At 39.7% G+C, this 14,927-nt stretch overlaps 1 protein-coding gene across 10 annotated transcripts in view; it reads right to left on the bottom strand.

Moving 5' to 3' along the window:
• GLRB (glycine receptor beta) overlaps positions 1-14,927 on the bottom strand; it is a 115,510-nt gene that overhangs the window by 33,629 nt on the left and 66,954 nt on the right. For all 10 annotated transcript variants that reach the window (XM_039542376.1, XM_039542384.1, XM_039542378.1 and 7 more), the window contains 3 exons: positions 12,863-12,930; positions 10,079-10,308; positions 8,015-8,097 (listed from right to left, as the gene is read on the bottom strand). In XM_039542376.1, the coding sequence (XP_039398310.1) occupies positions 8,015-8,097; positions 10,079-10,308; positions 12,863-12,930 (381 nt within the window). The remainder of the gene's footprint in view (positions 1-8,014; positions 8,098-10,078; positions 10,309-12,862; positions 12,931-14,927) is intronic.

The following is a 14,927-nucleotide window of genomic DNA, read 5'->3' as shown; positions in this document are numbered from 1 at the left end:
AAACATTTGCTTAAGTACTTTCTTAAATACAGATAGACTTAAGCACATGCTTAAGTGCTTGCCTAAATCTGGGCCCACAGATCACTTTTGACCACTGCATTTATACATAGTGCAAAGCAGTGGAAAAAGCAGGCCCATGATGTTTGAGCATAAAAGGATGTTATCGTGCAGTCACGATCGTAATTTTACATGTCATTTTTCTGTCTGCCTGATATTCATTAAAAATGGAGTTAAACCCAGATAGAGCATGACAAGTAGTGGGAGGAATGGGGAAACATACAAAGGGTAAATTGAGAATGCAATGTAATTTTTTTCTAAGAATGCAGAATCTTTAAGAAATGCTTAAGGAGCTGTTCCATTCAGGGGTGAGAATTAGGCAGATGATTTTCACATTTGAAAAGTATCTGTGATAAAAAACTAAAATGTGAATGACCCTCTAAAACTTCTCAAAACTTAATACTTATTATCTACCTCCACATTTCTGTCATAAAAGCTATATCATGAAAATAAGTTTTAATACACCCTTAATAAATGTATCTCACATCCTCAATATGCACAGCAAATTACAACAAAACTGTTATAGTCAAGTGGGGGGGAGTACAGAGGATGTGCTTAGTAGACAGTGAGAGGTGTTTAGGATTATTAACAATAACTGCAGATGAAGAATTAGTGAGGAAGTGGGAGACAAGCATATGGTCAGGATAGCTGATGATGCAGCAAAGAATCAGAGTAGAGGGAGAATGTAAGTCTAAGAGGATACCTCAATTGGCAGAGCAGAAGAGTAAAGAGACAGGAGACCAGAGGTAGTTAAGGGCATAGTCATGAAGGATACTTAGTATGAGTCAATTTTCAAGTGGCTGGGAAGTCAGTAGAGGTCTTTCAGGACAAAGGTGATAGGTATGAGGGAGGTGGTAGCACTCCCAGCAGACTGGAGTTTGGATAGGAGGATCTCTAGGAGGCCTTGCAGGAAATGTGTTGTAAAAATCAAGGCATGAAGTAACTAATTCACAAAAAAGCAGTTCTTCGTGTGAATGCTGAGGAAACCACAGACTATATTGCAGAGATGGTAGTAAGTAGATGGACTAGAAAAAATAGTAATGAAAGCTGCAGTGGAAATTTTAGAGTCAGGGATAACTCTAAGATTATAGCCCTGTGAAGTGCCAGGAAGGTCAGAGGCGAGGAAGGAAATGCATGTCTTAGAGACATAGCTGAGGATACTTCTCTTGCAAAGGTGGAGGATACCTGTCTTTCTAACATTTAATTTAATATCACATCAAGGATTTATATGCTTCAGAGAGACTGGGGGAGAGCTGAGAGAAAGGTAAATGAAAGAGTTAAAAGGACAGACAGAGTTAGATGTCACTGGCATAAAAGTGGTAGTTGTGCTTAAATTGTCAAATTTTTAGTGTAAAGAAGAGGAGGCAAATGAAGCAGAGAGCTTTTGGGAGACTAGAGCAGAATGGTTTAGAATCCAAGGCACAGTCATCACTAGAGACAAAAACAACAAGGAGTCCTTGTGACACCTTAGAGACTAACAAATTTATTTGGGCATAAGCTTTCGTGGGCTAGAACCCATTTCATCAAATGCATGAAGTGAAAACTACTTGGAGGGGGGAGGGATAGCTCAGTGGTTTGAGAATTAGCCTGCTAAACCCAGGGTTGTGAGTTCAATCCTTGAGGGGGCCACTTAGGGATCTGGGGCAAAAACTGGTCCTGCTAATGAAGGCAGGGGGCCAGACTTGATGACCTTTCAAGGTCCCTTCCAGTTCTAGGAGATTGGTATATCTCCTCTTATTATTATTTATTTATTATTATACAGGAGCAGGTATAAATACATGAAAGGATGGGGGTTGCTTTACCAAGTGTGAGGTCAGTCTAATGAAGTAAATCAATTAACAGCAGGATACCAAGGGAGGAAAAGTATCTTTTGAGGTGGTAAGAGAGTGGCCTATTACAGACAGTTGACAAGAAGGTCTGAGTAACAGTAGGGAGAAATTAGTATAGTGACCCAACCACTCCCAGTCTTTACTCAGGCCTAATCTGACAGTATTGAGTTTGCAAATTAATTCCAGTTCTGCAGCTTCACATTGGGAGTCTGGTTTTGGAAGTTTTTTTGTTGAAGAATTGCCACTTTTAGGTCTGTTATTGAGTGACCAGAGAGATTGAAGTGTTCTCCTACTGGTTTTTGAATGTTATGATTCCTGATGTCAGATTTGTGTCCATTTATTCTTTTGCATAGAGATTGTCTGGTTTGGCCAATGTACATGGCAGAAGGGCATCGCTGGCACATGATTGCATATATCACATTGGTAGATGTGCAGGTGAACAAGCCGCAGATGGTGTCACTGATGTGGTTAGGTCCTATGATTATGTCCCTTGAATAGATAGGTGGACAGAGTTGGCATTGGGGTTTGTAGCAGGTTTTGGTTCCTGGGTTGGTGTTTTTGTTGTGTGGTGTGTAGTTGCTGGTGAGTATTTGCTTCAGGTTTGGGGGCTGTCTGTAGGCGAGGACTGGTCTGTCTCCCAAGGTCTGTGAGAGTGAGGGATCATCCTTCAGGATAGGTTGTAGATCCTTGATGATGCACTGGAGAGCTTTTAGTTGGGGCTATAGGTGACAGCTAGTGGCATTCTGTTACTCTCTTTGTTGGACCTGTCTTGTAGTACCCTTCTGGTCCTGTCAATCTGTTTCTTCACTTCACCAGGAGGGTATGCCCCTCTGCCATTAAGAACGCTTGATAGAGATTCTATAGGTGTTTGTCTGTCTGAGGGATCGGAGCAAATGCGGTTGTATCTCAGAGCTTGGCTGTAGACAATGGATCATGTGATGTGATGTGGATGAAAGCTGGAGGCATGTAGGTAACAGAGACAAACACCTACAGAATCTCTATCAAGCGTTCTTAAACCTGCAATACCCAGAGTGAAGTGCAGAAACAGATTTTTCCTCCCTTGGTATCCTGCTGTTAATTGATTTATCTCATAAGACTGACCTCACACTTGGTAAAGCAACCCCCATCCTTTCATGTATTTATACCTGCTCCTGTATTTTTCACTTCATGCATCTGATGAGGTGGATTCTAGCCCACAAAAGCTTATTTATGCCCAAATAAATCTGTTAGGCTCTAAGGTGCCACAAGGACTCCTCGTTGTTTTTGCTGATACAGACTAACATGGCTACCACTCTGAAACTAGAGACAAAGAAATGGTCATTAGAGATATAGTAGCCAAACTTGGTGAGGAGGGAGTCGTATCTATTTAGTGTTCAGGTCAGTCAAAGAGTATATTTCTTGACATTGGTGTCATATGCTGCACTGAGATTAAGAAGAATAAATAGCACAAGGAGTTATCTTTAGCAAAGTGGAAGAGGTAACTGAACAGGCCAAGCAAAGCAGTTTCTTGCCATGGAGGAGGTTGAAGACATACAGGGCTGGATCAAAAGGAGGTGAGCAGTAAAGTAACTGGAGAAAGTTAACTTCATTAATCTCACCAACACTTTATAGAATGAGTGTAACTTGTACAGGTGGTAATAGCTGTTGGGAATATTGGGGTCAAAGATAGATTTCTTATCAGTTATGGAATTTTTAGTGCAGTAGTGAAAATGCTACAAAGTAAAATGAAGATGGCAATTCAGGGAGCTAAAGCAAGAAGGCATCTTGATTGAGTGAGCTGAGTTAGGAATTAAGACCTACCATACCAGATCAGGACACCGGTCAATCTAGTCCAGTATCCGGTCTCTAACACTGGCCAGACCACATGCTTCAGAGGAAGGAGCATAAAACTCTATAGTTGACAATTATGGCATAACCTGCCCATTGGGGAAATTTTTCCTAATCCCACCACGCAAAGTTTGACTTATCCCATGATGCAGGAGGGTTTATATCCCTTCTGTTTTTTAGAATCGTAAATGTAACTGTAGATATTCCTTTTCTGAATCCCACCAGGCTCTGTCTCAATAACATCTAGTGGAAATGAGTTTCAAAGGTTAATTCTATTTTAAATAAAATTGTATTACCTATTATCAATTTTAAATTTGCTGCTTTTCAACTACAATAAGTGTCCTCTTGTCCTTGAATTATGAGAGAGGATAACGGAAGCATTTAATTTACCTTCTCTGAACTATTATATACTCTATTCATCTCTCTCTAAACTAAGCAATGCCAGTCTTTTCAGTTTCTCTTCTCTTCAGTTTCTAATTTTCATCACCTGTTTCTAAACCTCCTCTATTTCTGCTATTTTCTTACAGACACAGGGCGACCAGAGGTGGTAGGGAGATCAAGAAGGAGGCATTTTACTTTCCCAAGAGAATGTTCGTGTAGCCAGATGTGGTAGGAGCAGAACAGCTATAGATTTTTGGGGAAGACTAGCGGTAAAGGCAGATAGACTATGGAATTGGTGCCTGTAGTGTTGTTATGGATTAATGAAATAGCTCAGTGGTTTGAGCATTGGCCTATTAAACCCAGGGTTGTGAGTTCAATCTTTGAGGGGGGCCATCTGGGGATTGGTTCCCCCTTTGAGCAGAGGGTTGGACTAGCTGACCTCCTGAGGCCCCTTCCCACCCTGATATTCTATGATACTCTTCTGGACTAAGTGAGGCTTTCAATTGCCTTTAGAGACTGCAGAATAATAAAACAGCATCTTAACAGATGAGAGAAAAACATGTTCATACCTACCTGGTCTGTCTCAGTTCCCACCCTTGGGCTTTCTGGTAATGTCAAAATAATCTTTTATGTGTCAAATAACACCCTTTCTTGGGGTCTGGGTTTATTAACAAAGTTCCCAAGGAAACACAAGAACCCCTACCCAGTCTTCCAGGCTGGCTCAACTGTTGGTGCAGGTTTCTTAGTCCTGTGCCTGCTGAAGCTCTCCTCTAGCAGACAGACATTCTCCACACTCTATCCGTCCTCACTGACTCCTGCGCTCTGCTGACATGCACCCCCAAACCTGCTGCTGGGGAACTAGGGAGAGTCTCTCCCTGCTCTCTATCAAGCAGCAACTACCAGGACTTTCAACATAAGTCTTTCTTTCTCTCCCGCTGGCTCTCCAGGGGTTTTGTTTTACCCCATCCCAGAAACCCTGATTTAGTCATAAGACTTGCCTGCCACATGACTTCAAACATTTTCTCCATATGGAGAGGCAAGCTGTGTGTGTTACATGTGAGGCTGGACCCTTCTCCCCTTAAAGAGCCAGTCACCTTGTTACATCTCTTAAGGGCTCTGTATTCATCATTATGCCATGGGGTTCTCAAGGTGTAAGCAATGGAGAATGGTTTTACAGAAGCAAGTTGTCAGGAAAAAAAAACAGCCCCCCCCCCCAAAAAAACACAATATAGGGCTTGGTTTTGAGAGAATGTCCACAACTTCCATTATCATCAGCAGGAGCTATGGGTGTTCAAAGCCTCTCCAACTCAGACTATTCGGTGTAATTACTATCTCAAATTACATAGAGGTTACTAGAGACTTTGGAATGAGAGAAAGAAATATTGCGGGAGAGTCTCTCTTTGCTGAGATCTGGTTACGGCTCCCCTATTCTGAAGTACAGCTGCCGAATGCCAGCTGTGTAAGTTATCACCTGTCAGTTAAGAATTGGTGGAGTGGAACTGCACACAAAGTGCCTTTCCTTGTCCTCTACATAGAGGTAAGGAGAAAGTCAGCAAAGGAGCCAGATCTGCTGGCTTCATTCCTGCTGAGAGATCCTCCTTAATGGGGTGTGACAGGGCATACCTGGCCTTTGCAACTACCTAACAGAGGCCCAGCGGTTCTACTGTACCCCACCCCAGAAAGCAGAGAAGTGACAGGAAAACAGCAGCAAAGGTGGGTCCTCCAGGCCTGCCTAGACAAGCCTCATGAAAGAAGCCAATAAGAAACCAGCAGGTTCAGATAAAAGGAGCTCCAGGGCCTTAGCAGGTAAGTTCCTGGTTGGGATCAGAGGATTAAGGACAGGTGTGCCTCTGCTCAAAGGAACTTGAGAGATAACCAGAGTTTGTTTCTGACTGCATTCCCTTGAGCTGGGCTTGCAGGGAGAGATGAGTGCCCTCATTACACTGGGGCATTCCCAGTTACTCCACTATGGCCAGATTCCTTTGTGTCACCTGAGTAGAACGAGAAGAGAAGAGAATTTGGCCCATAATTTTTAAACTTTCAAAACAGCAAGTGATTAACCCACCCAAGAATCCAAATCCAAAGCCAGGACAATATTTAATTATTACTACTTTAAAACATTTGATCTGTATGATCTAAAGTAAAGCCTGGGTGGGATTTATTGTTCAGAAGATGTATCTAAAAAAACTAACTCATCACTCATTAAATCCTTAAAGCCCGAGAGTCTGTATGTAAATAAAGACCTCCTACTATATATAGCTCTCTGCTCATCTAGTGGCTAGCCCACTAAAACAGAGCTCTTAACTGTAATCCTTCTCGAGCTACCAGACATTTTCCTTTAGCTCAAGTGATATGCACCTGGGTGACTGGAATCAACGGTTCATGATATGGTCCCCAATACCATTTTAAAGCTTTTTCCAGTCACTGTGATCATAGAACTTAAGATCAGAAGGGACCATTATGATCATCTAGTCTGACCTCCCGCAAGATGCAGGCCACAAAAGCTGACCCACCCACTCCTGAAATAATTCTCTCCCTTGACTCAGCTGTTGAAGTCCCCAAATCCTGATTTAAAGACTTCAAGTAAAAGATAATCCTCCAGCAAGCGACCCCTGCCCCATGCTGCGGAGGAAGGCGAAAATGCAGTTTGTGGCTTTATTACACCGTTTTTAGTAACTGTGCCCCATTTTGGTATGTTTAATCAAAGGTTTGGATGAGATACATAGCTGTTCTAGCAGATTGTTAGAGCTACAGTTTAACATGGAGGCGGGAGCTTTTTTTTAAATACACATATTATGCCAATATTTTGTGACATGCGTGTATTCAATCTGAGGTCAGAATAATGCTTAAATGCATACCATTGGGGAAAATGCATCCAGAGACCTTCCATCAGGGACACATTAATAAGATTGCTCTAGAATTCAAGAGCATAAGCACGTAGTCAAATCCATTTAATTTAGTGAATTTCATGATTTTTTTTCCAGATGGTGACCTTTTTTAAAAAAGGCTGACACTATGTAAGAAACAATTTGGTTTTGGAAGTTCCATTAGTGAAGTAATTAAGTAAAACAAAACATCTTATAGGTAACAAATAAGTGAAACAAGAAAGCATCCCCACTGTTGGAACTGGAAGGGAATACAGGTAGTTATGCCATGAGCTAACTTCTTACTGTTGCTAGTAGAATAAAAAAGGGCAAAAGCTTAAATCACACTATCACTCAAGGGAGAGGGTGATAATCAATTCCTCCTCCTCACCAGTTTGAATTTAGCAGGTCTGGTATTAAAGAAGGGTCAGTGTTTCTAATAAAGTAGAGAAAACTGTTCATGAATACTTCTTCCTTGAGTAAATATGATATCTATAATGCTGCTAATGGGCCTTATATTGAAGTTTTTCTCAGGCAAACTTCCACTGATATCAAGGGTTTTGGGATTCAAAGGACTGAGCCCAGAATTAATTAAACATATAAAACCTAATTCAAACCTATTATGAACAGGGGCAGACCTATTTAATTCAGTAGATTTACACTCAATAATACAAGAGCTAATTTATCCCAAAATATTCTGCAGAGGAAGTGGTTGTCATGCAAGTTAAAACTACCTGAGGGAACTACTAATTCACTTTTCCAAATGATATTTATGTCCTGATTTTACCCAATACATTTTAAATGTCTTCAGAAATGTTAAACAGTGTCATTATGTGTTTGTTAGCAAAAAACTAAAAATAGAACAAATGGTGCCATAAAAATTAGAAATTTTTGTAGGAAAGAACCATATATTTAAATTTGTAATGATCATGGAATATTAATTTTAAAATTCATTAAGAAATGTTTATACTAAACATCATATATAATATATTTCTTGTTTGATTTTCAGGCCTGCCTAGAAGGTAACTATTTTTATGCATAGACTGATTTACATACAGCTCTCCAACTGCATCTTGCAACGCTGTGTATCCATAGGAAACAAGGTCAAGTCCAAAGGGCATGACAGAGTAACGGATAATCTGAAAATGGAAAAATAGATCTTAGACACAATTTGAAATGCTTTGTAAGAAACAAAGTAGAGTAAGATTATATATATAGCTTTAAATTTAAAGAAGTACAAAAACAACAAGAATATATAGAGTAGAGCCTCAATTTTCTCTTGTCAGAGTCTGATTCCAAAATACTGAGGTATCGAACAAACATCATTCAAAATTTATTAATGTATTTTGTCGGCTAAATTCTGTATGGTTTAAAAATAGTGCAATAAGGTTTTAATGGATAACATTTTGAGGGAAAAAAAGCTCAGCTCACGAGTCAGGATGTGTCTTTGATGTATCCGGGAGTAGGGTGACCAGATGGCCTGCTTTTAAAAGGGACAGTCCCCTTTTTTGAGACTTTTTCTTATATAGGCACCTATTACCTCCCACCCCTGTCCCGTTTTTTCACAGTTGTTATCTGGTAACCCTATCTGGGAGGGCATCTCCCCTCACCCTAGGTAGTGGGAGGGGGAAAATCTCAAGTGAGAGCAGTTGGGGAAGTACTACATTGTGGGGAGGGTATTGCTTCTTTCTCATCTCCTCTCCCCCATCAGACTGTGGAGGAAAAGGGGGAGGACCATGTCCTGTCTGCTCCTGCTCCACTGAACAGCAGTAGGGGGTCAGGATAAGCCAGCTGATTGGCTCTCACCTGCTGGATTGGGGGAGGACTGTTTCTGCTTGCTGTTGGCAAGCAGCCAGTTTAAGCTCTTTTCCAGGCCCACTTTTGTGTGGAGAGCTGGATCTCATGATGCCAGGGACGAGACTGATTGCCAAATTTTGTTTGGGGTTTGGAAGGGATTTTTGTTTTCCCATATGGAAAAATGGCAAACTGCTCTGTGGGTTTTTTCACCTTCTATCCGGCATCTGAAAGATTTACTTGGGGAATTTAAATTACATTCATTGAAACTTTTGAAGTGAGGTCTCTGTAACCCCAATGGGCTGCTTGGGCATGAGCCTCATGCACAACACTGCATAGTGATGGGCTTGCCTCTATGTCTCATGCAGCATATGTCTCTCCTCATCTCTTCTACCCCTTGTGTGGAGGAGAGGAATGGGTTGGGACTAACTTCGAGCCAGGGTCTCCAGACAGGCCTGAGGGAATAAAGGGGGCATTGCTCCCATATCCACCCTCAGGTTTGTAGAACCCAGGACCACAGATGCCAGGTGAAACCCACACTAGAGCAGTCCTGCCAGGTAGTTTGTATGTGGGGGGCGGGGGTTCCCCATTGGTCAGTAGTTTTAATAAGGTTGCAAGCCTCTGTATTTAACTATACTATGGCACATTGTTTCTGTTGTGTGTCTTTTACCACTAACTCAATCCTCAATAAAAAAGTTTAATTGTATTTGTAAGATAGTCTTCTAATTAAAAAAAATATTTGGATCCTCTGAAAAACTTATATCCAGTATTACACTGACCCTAATCAGTATTTTCCTGCTACATTTACAGACCAATGGACAATCCCCTACATACAGGTTTTTTTCATTTTCTGTCTCTGGCTGCAGCAATTGTTAGTAGCTAAAAATCAAATTCTTATTAATTTAAGGGGCATCTAATGTGGTCTGAAAATTGTATCACTTACTCTGAAAGACCCTAATTATTGTCAGTTTCACCAGGCTTCTGCTGAATTTGGCCAACTAAGATCTTTATTCCATTTTGTAAAATCTTATTTTACCTACATTTGGTATCTTAAAATGATCTAATACATACCTAAGCTTCAGAATCTTTCATACTAGCCAAAATATCAATCAATATGCTTTAGAATCTGTAGTTTTATAATTCACTCTGATTTATTTTTATGCATTTTTAATATCAATATCAGCTGAAAGTTCTACCAATGATTATCTTTGTAAATTATACATATTACTAACCTGCAAAGTGAGATGTATGTCCTACACCAAATAACTTATTGAAGCTTTAAATAAAACCAATAGTAAATATTTACAATTAAAAATAACACAATACCTCATACTGACTAGAACATCTCCATCCCGAAATATAAATAGAAGAATATTTTCTTGAGTGACATCATGGAAGTTGGCGTTCTTTTCATTTGCAAAGAACAAGTCTGGTTTCCACAGACATTTAAACATTGTAGGATCCACTGTCAGTGTATCTGAACCCCTCCAGTCATTGGGCAATTTAAGTCTGGGGTCATTCCACTTTTGTCTTAGGAAGATGTTAACTCTGTAATCCTGATGAGAAGAATTTGCAAGTGTATATTAATCTAACCACAAAACAACAAAACAGAAAACAAAACAAAAAAACATGCAGGCTCCAAAATGAAAAAAATATCTATTTAGATTTTGTGGTTTTCCTCTAATGGATACACCTGATCATTCTTCAGCACACAATTTTCTTGGTTTTAAAGGAATTAGCTACAAGATACATAAAGTTAGGTTACATAAATGCCTTGTTTCTCAAGATTAGCCATGTTAAATTAAAATAATATGGGTCAAATTCTGCCCTCACTCACATCTGTGCAGCCTCAATTACACCAATGGTGCCACATGTGTGTAAATGAGGACAGAGTGTGGTCTCATATTTCTACAACATATATGTATTTCAGGCAACAGGATATCAGGCACGGCCCATGTGTATTTCACATTTACATCAATGACCTGGTAAGTGTAAACTGCAGCACATGCTCCAGTTGGTTAGATGGTATGTTAACAATATGGCATTACATTGTCAAAGAAGAAAACAGAGCAGAGAAGTAATACTAAGTACCCACAGAATAAACAACAAGCGAAAGAAAAATGAAACATGTTTCTAAATTTTGGTGTCAGTCCACTGCAAACACTTACATGCACGCTTAACTTTAAGCACTTGAGCAACCCATTGAAATCATCTTAGGACAGCACCTATGTGTGTCCTTAATTTTAAGAACGTTTAAGTCCATTGACATCAAAAGGGGCTTTTACTATTATTATTAAACATTTATATTATAGTCCATGTGCTTACATACTGTCCTTAACAGGGAAGTTTTCTAAATCAGAGCCTGAAGTAAATGGACAGATTTTCAAAACTGCTGAGCTCCCAAGGGAGTTGGTGGGTGCTCAGCACCTTTGAAAAACCAGGTAACTAAGGACTTGATCCAAAGCCCACCTACATCATTGGAAAGATTCCCAGTGACTTCAAAGGACTTCAGAAGAGATCCTTATTTAGTTAGATGTTTGAATATGGATCGAGGAGCCTAACTTTTGGCATATATTTAAGAATCATGGATTTAGACAGTGGGACCATGGTTAATACGCACTGAGTTTTTAAAAAAGGAAAGCTCTTGCCAGACAAACTTGATTCTTCCCCCCCCCCCCAAAAAAAAAAAAGCAGTCACAAAACTGGATGTAAGGAAAATAGCAGATATATGACAGGGTATTTAGGCCCCAATAAAGTATTTGATACTGTGTCTCCTAAAATGTATTCTCAAATCAATTCCTGCTGAATGACTAAGTTAATGATAACTGAAAATAGCAGGACTGAGTTGGGGGAGGAATTCAGTGGATTACCACAGGTATTTGTGTTACATCCGGTTTGCTTAAATGAAATCTTCCTGAGTGATACAGGAGAGGAAATAATGTCATACTAATGAAATTCACAGATGAAATTGCAGTCTTGTAGGAAATTGGGAGGAGTTTCAAACATCAGTGAGGACAGAGATATAATATAAAAGAGACTTAAAGGGATTTAAAAAATGAGCAAAAAACACAATTTAGATTCATCTTGAAAAAAGCAGGTTAATATCTCTGGGGGAAAATAATCCCAAAGTAGATATTCAGTCTGAGGGAAAAACCTGAAAAGCTGTAATGCAGAGAGAGAGAGTTAATAATGCAATATGGCAATAAGAGAAGCCAATGCAATATAGGATGCACACACAGGGGTATGATGAATGTAGGTTATTCGTATTTGACCTGATACCAAATAGTTGGCCTGGGCATTTACTGACTACTGAATATGAATCCAAACAGTGGGATGGGGCCAGACAGGAGAGTGAACAGAAGATTGGAACAGACTGTGACAAAGGGAAAAGCTTTAAATTTAGACTCCCCCTTCCTAAACCAAATTCCAAATTTAAATGCAAGTCTTTCACACTACTTCTGCTAATGTCATTGGGTCCAACAAGGACTAAGCTATTGAATATTCCTCAACTTTTATGTCCATAAGAGAATGCTTCTCACCCTAGCACTCAGAAAAACTACCAAAATGACTTACTGTAGTAGGGAGTTTCCAATCATTACCATCTGTCCTTTATCAATAATCAATTTACCTTCGCTCATCCTGGGTAACAAACATGGGTATAAGTGTGATCAATTGTACATTGATATTGCATTTCTTTACATTCCTCCACTGTGCTTACTCATATCTTCAGGTGCCTGGAAAATTAAGAATTTGTACACTACACATCCTTCTGCTTTTGGTATGGTCACCTTTCTATGTGTCTCATTTATGGACCAAACATTTACTTTAAGATTGCGTAAGTGACAAAACTGGCTCTCCGGGAGGTCATTGACCTCACACTAATACACACTAACACATTGCTGAGTTGCATATCTTAAGCAAGGAAGAACCACATTTCACACTTCTCAGAAGCCACTAGACTCCTTTTAATTTTTTAGGCCTTGAATCCATCAGATAATAAAACCTCTCACAATTTATGAACAACAAGATACAATCCTCTCTGTGGATGAGTAGATTTAATTTAGTTTAATTTAGAAATTTTATATTCAAATACTCAAATTTCACACTTACCATCGTTGTCTCTTGGATTGATCCAAAGCTGTTAATGAAAAGGTTGACTGTTACATCGACTGGAATTCCTAAAGAAAAAAAAATTGAAAATACACAAAGTAAGGTTTAGGGCATGATTCTCTTGTGAACTAGTGACCATTTATACCATTCTGGCAATGTAAAGGGTCCTTAAATTGAATTGCACCCACTTTAGGGCCCCTTTTAAATGCACTTAACACTGCTCTGGCACTGAAATATAGATAAGAATCAGGCCATTAGTATCTTTTTATCTTCTAATATACATTTGCCAGGTTAAAGATATGGTGTCCAATCCTGCTCCCATTAAAATAAAAATTATGAAAATTATTTTCATTCTGGTGATAAGAAACTAGAAAAATTCCTCAGCCCACATATCTAAGCTTAAAATGGTACATGAACAGTAAATTGGAATCGTTTGCAAATGTAATGCTTTTGTGTTATCACAAAGCTCACAATCTAGTACCAGCCCCTGTATATAGTGTAATGGATACAGACAACATACGTACAGAGAGAGGAAAGACAGACTTTCGTCTCTCTTCACTGATTTGTGACTTATACTGTCATATTTGTTTAGATTCTCCAGATCAACTGTTCTTTGTGCAAGTCTGGTGTGAGTGTGTAAAGGGGTTGGTGGTTGTGGTGGGGTATAAAAATGGCCCTTTGCAGCTTCTTCGTCCGCAGCACAACATAATTTAACTGAACCTGAAGGTTGCTCTTATATACTCTTCCCTGGAGACTACAACTTGACATGAGGGGGCAGCTTGTGTGTTCCAATGACCCTGAGAGCTATGCTGGCAGGAGTTTTAATTCCTGGTGGGGTCACCCAAGATGGATGGTCAAAGGATAGAAAGGGACCAGATGAAAAGCAGTCCTTTGGTGCTCCAGGTTGGGATGAGAGAGAGGCCGACACAACAAGGTAGCCTTTCCAGCAACCAGCATGATGGACAAGGATGGCAGAATCTTGTGTGTGTCCTAAATAAGGTCTGACAACATGGAAAACATTCAGATTCAGAATCTAATATAAATTTTATTTAATTAATATTGTTCCAATTCATGCTGCTAAGACTGACTGGGGTGAAAGTGTAGATTCTGCCTTATGTGCAGGCTTGATACTTTGTCGCACTGAGCCCCTTCTGCAAGTGGCTGAGTGCCCTCAACTCCAAATGCCTTCAGTGCCATTACCTGAGGGTGCTCAGTACCTTGCAGATTTAGGCCAGGTCTATGTGCAAGCCAAGTAAATCAGTCATGCTTGAGAAATATTTTAATGTGAGCAAATCACTTGTCAGAAGATATTCTTCTTCCCCCATCACTTCCCTCTGAAATGATGCAACATTTCTCCTCTTTCTTCTTCAGTCCTGATTCATTCTGGACTGCCAGCGATGGGAGTAGGTGGGAGAGAAGGAATCAAATATTGACAATAAGATTTTGGGCTATATGCCTACCTATTGCTGAATATCAAGTAGCCTATTAGGTGGTCATGCGACCCCTGTGACAATGCCTAGTGTTGAAAATAATTGAGTAAGCTTCCATAGTGAACAAAAAAGGGGTGAGGTTTCTTCTGAGGTAAGATATAGTATTTGAGGTTGGGAGGCGGGGTTAATACTTTTATAAAGTGAGTTGAACAGATCTATCTGAAGAACTGTTTCCCATTGGGAAGAGTAAAAGTCTTTATCTTGAGGACAAGGTGGTAATGGCATATCTGTAGCACTCTCCTCAGAAGTACAATCAAGATTATAGCTTTCCAGAGTAGTTTTCTTCATACTATATATGTATGTGTGTTACAATTATATACCTACACACGCATATTTATATGCGATTTTTAATGTGGCAAAAGCCACACTCACAAGCTGCAGTTTAAGTAGTGTAATAAAAATTGGGTTTTTTTAGAAAGAATCTCATTCCTGGAAAACTTAAGATGCAGCTGTGAGAATTATCACATATTATTTAGAGGATATATACTCCTGTCATTATTATAACTGTACAGAAGTGATAGCTGCTAAGGGCATGTACTTAAGCATATGAACCACATTAATTTCCAAAATGCAGC

Source organism: Mauremys reevesii, linkage group 5, assembly GCF_016161935.1.
Source record: "Mauremys reevesii isolate NIE-2019 linkage group 5, ASM1616193v1, whole genome shotgun sequence".
NCBI classification, from domain to species: Eukaryota; Metazoa; Chordata; order Testudines; family Geoemydidae; genus Mauremys; species Mauremys reevesii.
Note: the sequence above shows the minus strand (reverse complement) of the source record. Positions and strands in the feature narration are given on the sequence as shown.